The sequence below is a fragment of the Tursiops truncatus genome, assembly GCF_011762595.2.
Source record: "Tursiops truncatus isolate mTurTru1 chromosome Y unlocalized genomic scaffold, mTurTru1.mat.Y SUPER_Y_unloc_1, whole genome shotgun sequence".
Lineage (NCBI taxonomy): Eukaryota > Metazoa > Chordata > Mammalia > Artiodactyla > Delphinidae > Tursiops > Tursiops truncatus.
In genome coordinates, this window is record NW_022983136.1 from 3,914,235 (window position 1) to 3,928,599 (window position 14,365).

At 41.7% G+C, this 14,365-nt stretch overlaps 1 protein-coding gene across 1 annotated transcript in view; it reads right to left on the reverse strand.

The window, feature by feature from the left end:
- Positions 1-14,365, reverse strand: part of LOC117310651 (BCL-6 corepressor-like) — a 47,291-nt gene that overhangs the window by 24,822 nt on the left and 8,104 nt on the right. Inside the window, 4 exon segments of the mRNA XM_073799791.1 lie at positions 78-244; positions 11,204-11,458; positions 11,795-12,108; positions 12,958-13,197. Of these exon segments, the coding sequence (XP_073655892.1) occupies positions 78-244; positions 11,204-11,458; positions 11,795-12,108; positions 12,958-13,197 (976 nt within the window).

The window sequence follows — 14,365 nt, forward strand, 5'->3', positions numbered from 1 at the left end:
GATTACTCATATTTCCTTAAGTGTTTCCCACATACCTGAGGACCACTGCTAGTGCCCTAGCAAGACACAACACTAACCTGGTTCCATCCTGGGCACTGCAGTTGACGTCAGCACCGTATTTAAGAAGATGTTCAGCAATATGGAGCCACCCTCCTGCACAAGCTTCATGTAGAGCACAGTAACCTGCATTGTCCTGATGATTAATGTCACAAATCTTGTTTTTCAGGCAGTACAAGACCAATTCCTACGTGGAGGAGAAAAGGGGATGCCATCAGATTGCACACAATAAACCTCATAATAATGATCTCTCCATAGCTTGGTAGTATCCATTTTCAAAGACGTCCACCCTCAGGCCTGAGAACCCACTGTAGCATGGGCAGGCAATATCCATCTTGGTGGAAGGTGTGTGTGTGAAAGTCTTGATGACGGAGACAGTGTTGTCAAGGGCTGCTAATACCTTAGACGATGCATTGGTAAGTACAAAAGCACTCCCATTTGATGGGTATACTTGGCAGGTGGTAGTGGATGACAATACAAGTTTAGATAAAAATATAGAAAACCAACACACAAGAAGAGAGTAAATGAGGTAAAGAACATCCCTAACCTTAAAGAGGGAGGGAAACCCAGGAGGTTAGCCAGGTCCTCTCGCTCCTGTAAAGATCAGAACCTGGGAAGCAAATGCTTCTGTTTTTATATTAAAGAAGAGTCCCTCTCGAAAATGATCATAGAGAAAACCCAGACTGTCACAGAAGCAAGGAGCCACCATTGAGTGACACGCAGGAGTGGAGCCTGTTATCGCAGCCTCTTTCTCCATGTGCTGGCCCCATGCCCCGCCAGGCACTACGAAAGCCCCCACCAGGGCTGACCTTCTCAGGCCTGCTACCAGGAACTAGGAAAAGCCCCCTCCAGGGCTGATCTTCTCATGCCTGCGGCCAAGGCTAAGAAAAGCCTCCTCCAGGGCTGACTTTGTCACACCTGCCGCAGGCACAAGGAAAAGCCACCACCAGGGCTGAGCTTCTTGTGCCTGCAGCTAGGGCTAAGAAAAGCCCCCTCCAGGGCTAACCTTCTTGCACAGACAGCCAGGTATTAGGGCTACATCTATTGTGCCCACGGCCTCCAGCTTTCTCATGCACCTGTCACTGCCAGGGTTCCCGCAACCCAGGGAGTTGTGCCACCTCCACAACCTGCCCTCACAGGGGCAGACCCGAGTGCTCCAGAGCAGCCTCAGAAGCACAACCCTGTGGGTGGCCCACACACAGAGGTGGGGCTAAAACCACAGCTGAGCCCCAGGAGCAGGGCAACTAAGGAACAAGAACAAAAATCTTTCTGAGCAAATGCACAAGTCGCAGATTAAGTCCCTACAATCAGCTTGGTAAACCCTGCATCTATGGAATAACTGAATGGATTAGTGTTCACACAAATGACACTGGTCTAGCTCTAAGCAGTTGTGGACTCTGGGTACTAGTACATGCAGGAGTTGGGCCAAGACAGAGTCTGAGCAGCCTCCACAGTGCCCACAGGGGAAACAGAGACCTACTGAGAGGTTTTGGAGGGCCTCCTGGCGAGGCGGAGGTTCGCCGTGCCTCATGGTGGAGGCAAGGACACTGACATCTGAGACCCAGGAAAATATTATTATTACTATTTTTTATGTTTTGTTCTGTTCTCTTGTTTTTTGTTTGTTTTTATTTTTATTTCTATTGTTTATACTTTCCATATGTTTTTAATTTTTTATATTTCTATTTCTCTGTTACTTTTTCCTTGTTCTGTTTCTTCCTTGTGTTTTTTCTTTTCCTTTGTTCTACTTTCTATCTTTTTCCTTTTTTCAATTTGTTCTTATCTTTTCTTACTTTTTTTATTTGTGTGTTTGTGTTTTTGCTTTTTACTTCAGTTTGCATTCTCCTTTTGTATTTTTTATTTCTTTGTATTTCTTATTTCCGTTTTTAATTGTTTGATTTCATATTGGGATACTTTTGTTTGTCTAGTTGTCCTCTTGTTTTTTGTTTTCTCTGTTTTTGTTTCTTATTTTGTATGTGTGTATGTTTTGTTCTGTTCTGTTGGTTTTTAAAAATTTATTTTTCTTTTCATTTAGTTTTTTAAATTTTTTCAGTTTCTTAAAATTATTTTTATATTTCTATTTCTCTGTTACTTTTTTCTTGCTCTGTTTTTCTTCCTTGTTTTTTTCCTTTCCTTTGTTCTATTTTGTTGTTTTTTTCTATGTTCTATTTCTTCTCATCTTTATTTTTTGTTTAATCATTTTTCTGTTTGCTTTGTTTTCTTTCCTTTTTCCTTCAGTTTGCATTCTGCCTTTTTTTCTTTTTTGTTTTTGTCAGTTTTGTTTTTAATTGTTTGATTTCATTTTGGGGTTCTTTTGTTTCTGTTTTTTTCTCTTGTTTTTTGGTTTCCCTGTTTTTTTGTTTCTCTTTTTTTGTATGTTTGCGTGTTTCTTTTTTTGTTGTTGTTCTTGTTTGGCTCTGCTTTTACCATCTGTCTGGGATCTTGTCTGTCTGTTCATTTGTTTGTTCTTAATTGTTGTTTCTGTTTGCTTGTTTTGTCATTGCTATTTGTCTTGGGGTTGAATGTTTGTTTTCATTCAACCCTTTCTCTTTTTTTCCCCTTTTATGCCAAGCTGTGTGGCTTGCTGGGTCTTAGTTCCCAGGCTGGAGGTCGAGCCTGAGCCTCTGGGGTGGGAGAACCAAGTCCAGGATGCTGGAACACTAGACAATTCCCAGCCGCAGGGAATATTAAACCGCTCTCCTAGAGCTCTCCTGCAGGTCTCCATCTCAACTCCAAGACCCAGCTCCACCCAACTGCCTGCAGGCTCCAGTGCTGAACGGCCCACGCCAAACAACAAGCAAGACAGGAACACAAACCCACTCACCAGCAGACAGGCTGCCTAAAGTACTAAGCCCACAGACACCCCACAACACACCAACTAAAGAACAAACAGAGATGAACAAAACAATGACTGAAATTAAAACTATTCTAGAAGGAATCAATAGCAGAATAACTGAAGCAGAAGAATGAGTGAGCTGAAAGACAGAATGGTGGAAATAACTGCTGCAGAGCAGAATAAAGAAAAAAGAAAGAAAATAAATGAGGACAATCTCAGAGACCTCCGGGACAATCTTAAATGCACCATATTCGAATCATAGGTGTCCCAGAAGAAGAGAGAAAGGGTCTGAAAATATTTGGAGGCTATAGTCAAAAACTTCCCTAACATGGGAAAGGAAATAGTCAATCAAGTCCAGGAAGTGCAGAGAGTCCCATACAGGACAAACCCAAGGAGAAACATGCCGAGACACATATTAATCAAATTAACAAAAATTAAATTAAAAGAAAACATATTAAAAGCAGCAAATGAAAAGCAAAAAATAATATACAAAGGAATCCCCATAAGGTTATCAGCTGATTTTTCAGCAGAAACTCTGCAGGCCAGATGGGAGTGGCAGAATATACTTAAAGTGATGAAAGAGAAAAGCTTACAGCCAAGATTACTCTACCCAGCAAGCATCTCATTCAGATTCGATGGAGAAATCAAAAGCTTTACAGAGAAGCAAAAGCTAAGAGAAATCAGCACCACCAAGCCAGCTTTACAACAAATAATAAAGGAACTTCTCTAGGCAGGAAACACAAGAGAAGGAAAAGACCTACAATAACAAACCCAAAACAATTAAGAAAATGGTAATAGAAACAAACTTATCAATAATTACCTTAAATGTAAATGGATTAAACGCTCCAACCAAAAGACATAGGCTGGCTGAATGGATACAAAAACAAGACCTTATATATGTTGTCTACAAAAGACCCACTTCACTCAGGAACACATACAGACTGAAAGTGAAGGGACGGAAAAAGATATTCCATCCAAATGGAAATCAAAAGAAAACTGGAGTAGCAATACTCGTTTCACGAAAAATAGACTTTAAAATAAAGACTGTAACAAGAGATAAGGAAGGACACTATATAATGATCAACGGACCAATGCAAGAAGAAGATATAACAATTATAAATATATACGCATCCAACATAGGAGCACCTCAATACATAAGGCAACTGCTAACAGCCATAAAAGGGGAAATTGACAGTAAAACAATAAGACTGGGGGACTTTAACAACCCACTAACACCAATGGACAGATCATCCAAAATGAAAATAAATAAGGAAACACAAGCTTTAAACGACACATTAAAAAGATGGACTTAATTGATATTTATAGGACATTCCTTCCAAAAGTGGCACAATACACTTTCTTCTCAAGTGCTCATGGAACATTCTTCAGGACAGACCACATCCTGGGTCACAAATCAAAGCCTTGGTAAATTTAAGAAAACTGAAATCATATCAAGCCTCTTTTCTAACCACAATGCTATGATATTAGAAATAAATTACAGGAAAAAAAACTGTAAAAAATACAAACACATGGAGGATAAATAATATGCTACTAAATGACCAATGAGATCACTGAAGAAACCAAAGAGGAAATCAAAAAAATACCTACAAACAAATGACAATGAAAACATTGTCTATAATCTATGGGACACAACAAAAGCAGTTCTAACTGGGAAGTTTATAGCAACACACTCTTAACTCAAGAAACAAGAAAAGGGCTTCCCTCGTGGCACAGTGATTGACAAGTCTGCCTGCCGATGCAGGGGAAGCAGGTTTGTGCCCCATTCTGGGAAGATCCCACGTGCTGTGGAGCGGCTAGGCCCGTGAGCCATGGCCACTGAGCCTGCGCGTCCGGAGCCTGTGCTCCGCAATGGGAGAGGCCACAACAGTGAGAGGCCCGCGTACCACAAAAAAAAAAAAAAAAAAGAAAGAAAAAAGAAACAAGAAAAGTCTCAAACAAACTGAACTTACACCTAACACAACTAGGGAAAAAAGAACAAATAAAACCCAAATTTAGTAGAGGAAAGATCATAAAGATCAGAAGATCTGATCATCAGATCAGAAGATCAGATCAGAGCAGAAATAAATAAAATAGAAATGAAAAAAAAACAATAGCAATGATCAATAAAACGAAAAGCTGGTTCTTTGAAAAGATAAACAAAATTGATAAACCTTTAGCCATACTCATCAAGAAAAAGAGGGAGAGGACTCAAATCAACAAAATTAGAAATGAAAAAAACCTTACAACTGATACCGCAGAAATACAAAGGATCAAAGGCTACTACAAGCAGCCGTATGTCAATAAAATGGACAACCTGGAAGAAATGGACAAATTCTTAGAAAAGTACAACCTTCCAAGACTGAACCAGGAAGAAATAGAACATATGAACAGACCAATCACAAGTAATGAAACTGAAGCTGTGATTAAAAATATTCCAACAAACAAAAGTCCAGGACCAGATGGCTTCACAGGCTAATTCTATCAAACATTTACAGAAGAGCTAACACCTATCCTTCTAAAACTCTGGAAAAAATTACACAGAGGAGCACTCCCAAACTCATTCTACAAGGCCACCATCACCTTGGTACCAAAACCAGACAAAGAAAGCACAAAAAAAAGAAAATTACAGACCAATATCAAATTTTTGAACACTGATGCAAAAATCCTCAACAAAATAAATCCAACAATGCATTAAAAAGATCATACACCATGATCAAGTAGGATTTATCCCAGGGATGCAAGGATTCTTCAATATATGCAAATCAATCACTGTGATACACTATGGTAACAAACTGAAGGATAAAAACCATATGATCCAAAAAAAAAAAAAAACCCAAAAACCATATGATCATCTCAATAGATGCAGGAAAATTTTTTGACAAAATTCAACAGCGATTTATGATAAAATCTCTCCAGAAAGTGGGCATAGGGGGAACATTCCTCAACATAATAAAGGCCAGATATGACAAACCCACAGCAAACACTATTCTCAGTGGTGAGAAACTGAAAGCATTTCCTATAAAATCAGAAACAAAAAGGTGTCCACTCTCGCTACTGTTATTCAACATAGTTTTGGAAGTCCTAGCCGTGGCAATCAGAGAAGAAAAAGAAATAAAAGGGATCCAAATTGGAAAAGTAAAACTGTCACTGTTTGCAGATGACATGATACTATACCTAGAAAATCCTAAAGATGCCACCAGAAAACTATTAGAGCTCATCCATGAATTTGGTAAAGTTGCAGGATACAAAAGTAATGCACAGAAATCTCTCGCATTCCTGTACACTAACAATGGAAGATCAGAAAGAGAAATCAAGGGAACATTCCCATTTACCAATGCAACAAAAAGAATAAAATACCTAGGAATAAATCTACCTAAGGAGGCAAAAGACCAGTACACAGAAAACTACAAGATACTGATGAAAGAAGTCAAAGACAACAGAAACAGATGGAGAGATATACCATGTTCTTGGATTGGAGGAATCAACATTGTGACAATGACTGTACTACCCAAAGCAATCTACAGAATCAATGTAATCCTTATCAAGTTACCAATGGGATTTCTCACAGAATTAGAACAAAAAATTTTACAACTTGTATAGAACCACAAAATACCTCAAATAGCAAAAGCAAACCTGAGAAAGAAAAATGGAGCTGCAGTAATCAGGCTCCCTGACTTCAGACTATACTATAAAGCTACAGTAATCAAGACAGTATGGTACTGGCAGAAAAACAGAAAGATACATCCATAGTACAGGACAGAAAGCCCAGAGGTAAACCCACACACCTATGGTCACCTAATCTATGACAAAGGAGGCCAGAATATACAATGTAGAAAAGACAGCCACTTCAATAAGTGATGCTGAGAAAACTGAACATCTACATGTAAAAGAATGTAATTAGAACACTCCCTAACATCATACACAAAAATAAACTCAAAATGGATTAAAGACCTAAATGTAAATTAGAACACTATAAACTCTTAGAGGAAAACATAGGAAAAACCCTCTTTGACATAAACCACAGCAAGATCTTTTTTGCCCAGCTCCTAAAGTAATGAAAATAAAAGCAAAAGTAAAGAAATTGGACCTAATTAAACTTAAAAGCTTTTGCATAGCAAAGGAAACGATAAACAAGACGAAGAGACAATGCTCCAGAATGGGAGAAAATATTTGCAAACAAAGCAACGGACAAAGGATTAACCTTCAAAATATACAAACAGTTCATGGAGCAAACAACCCAATCAAAAAATGGGTGGAAGACCTAAATGGAGAAGACCTAAATTTCTCTGAAGAAGACATACAGATGGCCAAGAGGCACATGAAAAGATGCTCATCATCACTAATTATTAGAGAAATGCAAATCAAAACTACAAGGAGGTATATCACCTCCCATCAGTCAGAATGGCCATCATCAAAAAATCTACAAACAATAAATGTTGGAGAGAATGTGGAGAAAAGGGAACCCTCTTGCACTCCTGGTGGGAATGTAAACTGATACAGCCACTACGGAGAACAGTATTGAGGTTCCTATAAAAACTGAAAATAGAACTACCATACGACCCAGCAATCCCACTACTGGGCATACACCCTGAGAAAACCATAATTCAAAAAGAGTCATGTACCACAATGTTCATTGCAGCACTATTTACAATAGCCAGGTCATGGAAGCAACCTAAATGTCCATCTACAGGTGAATGACAAAGAACATGTGGTACATATACACAATGGAATATTACTCAGCTATAAAAAGGAACAAAATTGGGCCATTTGTAGAGACGTGGATGGACCTAGAGACTGTCATACAGAGTGAAGTCAGTCAGAAAGAGAAAAATAAATATCGTATATTGACTCACATATGTGGCATCTGAGAAAACTGGTATAGACGATCTTATTTACAAAGCAGAAATAGAGACACTGACGTAGAGAACAAACATATGGGATGCCAAGGGGGATGGGGGGTGAGTGGGATGAACTGGGAGTTTGGGACTGACATATATACACTACTATGTATAAAACAGGTAATTAGCGAGAACATACTGTATAGCACAGGGAACTCTACTCAATGCTCTGTGGTGACCTTAATGGGAAGGAAATCTAAAACAATGGATATATGTGTATGTATAACTGATTCACTTTGCTGTACAGCAGAAACTAACACAATATTGTAAAGCAAGTATACTGCAATAAAAAAATACAGAAAAAAATAAGAGGCTCTCCCCATGGACTACATAAAGTGCTGTATTTTGCTTCATTCTCCATCCCAGTTGGGGTTGAATCAATGTAATATTTCATATTTGCTTATGTTGGTGACAGGAATCAACCTACGCATTTCACGTATTAAGTAAAAGTGTATCCCTCCTACTTTTCAGAATGTGAACAGAATATAAAGAGTTTGTATTAGAATCACTGTTACTAATTTCATTTCTTTGGTATGTTATAATATCAGTAGTTAATCAAAACCAGAGCCTGTAGAAAACAGAGTGAACTTTAATGTAAACTATGAACTTTAGTTACTAATAATGTGTCACTATCAACATATCAACTGTAACAAAACATTAATAATAGGAATTTGGGGGGGGGGAGAAGTTTGTACAAATACAGGGAACTCTGTATTTTTGCTCAATTCTAAAAACCTAAAGCTGCTAAAAAATAGTTTATTAAAAAAATAGTTTATTAAAAATGTGTAAATATATACACAGATATACTCCCACTACACAAGAGAAGCAACTTATTCAATGTTTTATCACCTTGGTTAAGAAAGTTTCATAAATATAGAACAAAATGTGCCACCAATAAACAAGTTACACTGTTTTCCTACAAGGCATGCTCAGCAGAGAGCTATCATGTTCTGACAACAAAGGAAACAAAGTAGATGGAGACTACAGGGGACCCAATACTTGTTAAGGGGGAGCTCACTGGAGTCACAGCAGGCCTCATTGTGACAACTCTTAAATAACTCACCTGCTAAATTTAAAACAAGGGCCATTCCAGCCACTCACAGAAGTGAGAAGCCTTTTATGACTTTTCAAGGACACATCAACCAAAGGTGACCACCCACTTGGGAGCTAACTAGGATATTCCATTTGCTCATCCCATGAACCTAATGTGACATGCTGGCAAACCTGGCCATCAGCACCCTGTTACTTTGGGTCACTGCAGCAGCTCCCTCCCAAAACAAGAGAAGAAAGAGAGAAGGCACGCCCACAAATGGATTCCTTCATTCAGATCCTAATCTGCCAGAGAGCCCACAATCCTCTGGACTCCCAGGCCACCTGCACCGAAGCCCTGGTTACTGAACTGGGATACCGCATGAAGCTGCTCTTTTAGCAGGCCCTCACTAGGCAGACTCGAGTGAACACCTGCAAAGCTAATGAGTTTTGTGCTCCAGCCAGGGTGAGGCCCTGTCACAAGGCTCTGAAAGGCACTGACTGCTCTGTACAGATGAATTTACCCAGATCTTGGCAGCCCACCTGGTATCCTATCAACCCAGGGTTTATTTGCTCTCACAATTATGGCCTTCATCTGGAGACCTTCATCACTACCACAGCTAATTCAAGGGTACACAGAAATAAAAAGACATGATAGCTAATGGGTATTTCAACTCTCTTCACGTGGAGGGTGGCAACAAAGCAGCAGTAACCAGGTCAGACTTTCTGCCATCAACTGTCAACTCAACTGTGTTACTATCACATAGTACTTTTCATTTCTGCAAATGAATGTATCTTATGTTATCCCACAGAAATACCTATGAGATACCAGGAACAGGATTATTCTTACTCAACACCTGGGGAAATTGCAGACAAGAGAGGTCAAACCCCAACTTCAAGTTTACATGACCTATGAAACTTATAACTCATGTCTAGTGTTGAGAGTCAAAAGGTCAAATCAATAGCCCCGGCTAGAGAAATGTAACCTAAATGTGATAACCACCTGAAAACCCTTCTCTGTTGCAGGCAAGTTGGTTAAATACATGCCTCCTAATTTTTAAGGGTGGTGGCTTCTAAACAAATGATAACTGCTGTCACCAACAGTCAGAATGGTTATGAGGCCAGGCAAGTCTCCCATACAATACATTTCTGGTTTATTTTTTAACACTAGAAATTGGGAATATCTGAAGGGTACCCCACCCATTCCCAAACAAAATCAAACTGTTTTTGTTGGCACAAATTAAAAATATCCCAGACTAAGAAAATGCTACTGTTTCAAAGGACTGTCCCACAGGGTGCTAGCTTACTTACAACTTCCCACCCACTCATGAAGTGTGCTCAGGGTCAATGGGAGACCTACAACTGGGCACTCAGAAAGGGCTCACGGGACACTGGACAGCAGCACAAATCTGGCCAAGGTGAAGGAGACACAGTTTCAGTTAAATCCTGTGTGGTGGTAAAGATGCACAGTGGCAGTAATCTATTTCACAGATATTTCAAATTGTAAGTAGGGCAATTCCAATGTGACACAGTCCTTGGAGAGCAGTGGGGTAGGGGAGAGAAGGGAAGATGGGGGGGCTTGGCTTTGGAGCCATACTGGTGAACTGCTACCTGCATAAGTAGCACTTTAACCCCTCTGGGGTTCAAATTCCTCATCTGAAGTCAAGATAATACTTGTTACTACCACACGAAAAGGCTGAAAGGATGAAATGCGTTACCATGATCTTGTGGGCTTAGAACGAGTGCTGAGACAATACAATCTACCACTGACATCAGCCACGCTAGGTGGGGAAATGCAGGTGAAATGGGCAGGGAGTTCGGAGCAAAGTCTAAGTCCCTCCTCTCATCTGCCCTTGGGCTCTCCTACCCTCTCAGGAATAGAGGTCTGTCCCCCTCCATTTCCACAACCCTGCTGCCTCAGCACCTACCCTGCAGACACTGACCAACAGCTGACCCCCATGTGTATCTGTTCATAAACAAGCCAAAATGGGGCTAGTAAGTTCTCTTCCCCTTGCTAATCAGAATCCAAAAGGCTTATTTCCACAAGCCCTGAATTATGTCAAATTTGATAGCAGATGTAAGTGAGCAAGCCTAGAGGATGCCAAACCAAGCCACCTGCTTAAACAAAGTAAATATCAGAGCGGCCTTTCTTTTCACACCCTGACTGAACAAGTCACCAAAAGAAGGGCAGCACCAGCAGGGCTAATATAAACATCCTGGGAGAATACCTAAGCCCAGCTCCTAATGTGAAGGGCGCTGGGCTCTGAATGCCATCTCCTCCCCTGCCCTGGTCCCAGGCAGTGCACCCTCCTACCGCATGTCACGGAGGAGTGGCCAGTGATTTCTGAATCTAGGAACCCACAAAAACACACACGAGGACACCCACCTCGTAGCCAAGTCGGGCAGCCCGCTGCAGGAGGGTCTCTCCAGTATTCTTATTGACAGAAAGTCTCCGTGCTTTCGGGTGCAAAGGGCGACACTGGGTTGTCTGTGGAGATGACCCTGAGTATAGCAGCTGTGAGGTCTGTGAAGCTGGCAGCAATTGCTGCACACTGTTGAAGTACTTCTGGTCCTGCTTGGCTGGTGACTGTTCGCAGTTAGAAGTGAGCTCAGGCTGATTTCGGAATCTCTGGATGTTCACCTATCACAAAACCAGGCAGTACAAACATTTAAGGCCATCTTCCAACAGCTGATTCTTGCCCTGACTTACAAACCTGAGAAGGAGGCACTTTTTCCTTTTCAGGTGTTTGGAGGAGGGAGGGGTGTCAGAGGGTACTGGGGAAAGGATTTCATTCGTACTAGTTTGAAACTTCATCACCACCTAGGAGATATGGTCGCTAGGACAAGTGAGTCAACTTGGGGAATGAGATCAGGAAAAGGAAAGCTTTGTTCTTTGAGAAGCAGGAAACAGGTAGGCAAGCAATAACTTATGGAGTGCCTGCACAAGCCTGATTCAGGAGGAGATGTCAAAAGGTACCTGGCTATCTGCACTGTCGCTTTTCAGTGAGGTGCACCGCCTGGGCCCCTGAGGAATCAAATGCTTGGTTTTGCACAGTCTCTTCCCAGATGTTTTCTCAGTGCCCTTAGTGTATTTCTGCAGCAGCATGGCACCCTGGCAATCCTCTTGATCATCTCTGTGCAGTACACCTGGCTTATGGCTTTGTTTAATTCTCTGCTGTTTGGTATGCATCATCAAGCCTGATGTGCAGCTTGGCTGGGGCTGCATTTGGTTGCCCACAGTGGTAGATAAAAGCCTTTTCGTGGGCACGGAGCTGGAGGATACAGGAAAGTCTAAAAGGGGGGGTGGAGGGGTGAGGTGTAGGGAAGGCAGAAACGTGCGTTACAAGTTTTAGCTGGTACAGGAAGAAAAAACTACTGTTAACACTGATCACTTCAGTTTTCAAAGGTATACTAATTACATTTCAAAGCCTTAATTTTTTTTTTTTTTTTTTTGCGGTACGTGGGCCTCTCACTGTTGTGGCCTCTCCTGTTGCGGAGCACAGGCTCCAGACGCACAGGCCCAGCGGCCATGGCTCACGGGCCCAGCCGTTCCGCGGCACGCGGGATCTTCCCTGACCGGGGCACGAACCTGTGTCCCCCGCAACAACAGGCGGACTCTCAACCACTGCGCCATCAGGGAAGCCCAAGCCTTAATATTTTAATGACTCAAATTCAAACAGCAAATAAGTTAACCCACAAAATGAGTGTCATGTTTGTTCAAAGAACCATGACAAGAGAGCAAGAGTCAGCTCTTCATGATTTTACACCCCCACCTAGTGGGCTCAGATGCAGGACCTTCCCAACCAAGGACAACCAGCCTACATTCTAAGGAACTACCAAACTGACATACTAAGGTGCTGGAATGAGGGCACTGTCATGCCACAGGGTCAACAAGACTTACCTTCCTGAGCAGCCATGGTCTGGGTAAGAAAAGCCCAAGAAATAAATCTCCCTCCTTTCAACTGAGCTCCTCACTGTACATTGCAGAAGGAAGAAGTATGGAGGCTAGTAGGACCTCAGGAGAGAACTCCCCACCTACCACGTACTACTCAGCCAACTTCGATGGTGCTCAGGTCCTGTCCAGGACCCTTTGCCACAGACGACAGGTGACCCACCCTCCAGGAGAGGCCCCCCGTGTACCTTGATCATTGTTACTCGATTTGAGGAACTCCTCCAACCAGCTTCTGTTGCCTTTGGCCTCTGCACTCTTTCTGCTGGGTTTCTCTCCAGAGATTTCACTGCTCTGGGCAATGACCTCAGGCTTAACAGCCTGGGTCACTTCCTTCCTGCCTTGCCAGAAAGGTTTGCTCTCTGCCGCCAACACCTGATGCTCCCGTTCTGTAAGATGGAGCAAGTAGCGCTGCTTTTTGGGATGGAGCCCTGTTAATTCAATGCACACCTGTCATTTCCCTCTCAGGCCAGTCATCTAATGGAGAAATAACTACAAATTAATCAAAAAGTACCCTGGCGGGGTGGGTTAGTTAGCCTGTCTTACACATCAGTAATGGGAGTATAGGAAGGGAGGAGGGGTGTGGTCACTCTCTTTGCTGGAACGTAAGTCTTGGGAGACTTTGTCTCTCTGTCTTTAGCTATCTTGGGGCTTAAGTATCTAGCAACCGGGAAGAAGGGGTACGAGCACCTTTCCAAGGGCCTGTAGGTTGTATGTAATCATTACTATACTGCCCTGGAAGTGGTATGAGAACAGAGCTCTTCCACTACAACTGTTCAAAATACAAATGCCTTATCTTCTATACTGAATGGACTAGTAACTTCATGCTTTTACAGTTGGGGGCATGAAGGAAACAACCAAAATGAGGCACGAAGCATATGCAGTCCTTTTAAGCATACATGGTCCTTTCTTTTGGCAGCAAAATCTAAGCAAGCCAAGACTGACCTGAAAACCTCTATGAAAACATATGTCCATATTTTCAATTAAGTGAAGGCTGATATAATAAACAGACCAAGTATCTACCAAATATCACCTACAGAAAGAAAAACACTAATACTCACTTGGGTCAACAGGAAAAATGATGAAGGAAAAGGGACAGTAAACAAAGTGGTGAAAGACAGCCCACATCCCTTATGGGACAAAGCATATGGTCTCTACTATATGTTCTGGGCCTACAGCCCAGGCTACTACTGCAACCTTCAAGATAAGCAGAGGAATGCAGGGAACCTGAGAAGACCAATGGCACTAGGACGAGGAACCCTTTAGCAAAGTTTATTAGTGTATGTACAGGTTCACAGGCAACTTCAAAGAAATCAATCTAGTTACTGCTAATCCTTCTCTGTCCTCTCATCACACTTAAAGTGAAAACCGTATCACTGAAACCATGTAACTGTTACCATTTCCTGTCCAGGAGAAAGGTCCTTGATATCTCAGCACCCCCGTGACACTATGTACTTCTATCCCTTTCATTGGCACGTATGCCTTTCACGGATGTCTCAAGACAGGTGGTTTGAAGACTGATTAGCTAGGTGATACTTTGTGTGTTCCAGATGAACAACAAAACAGTTGTTGAATAGACAGGACCCTATCTTCCTTGTC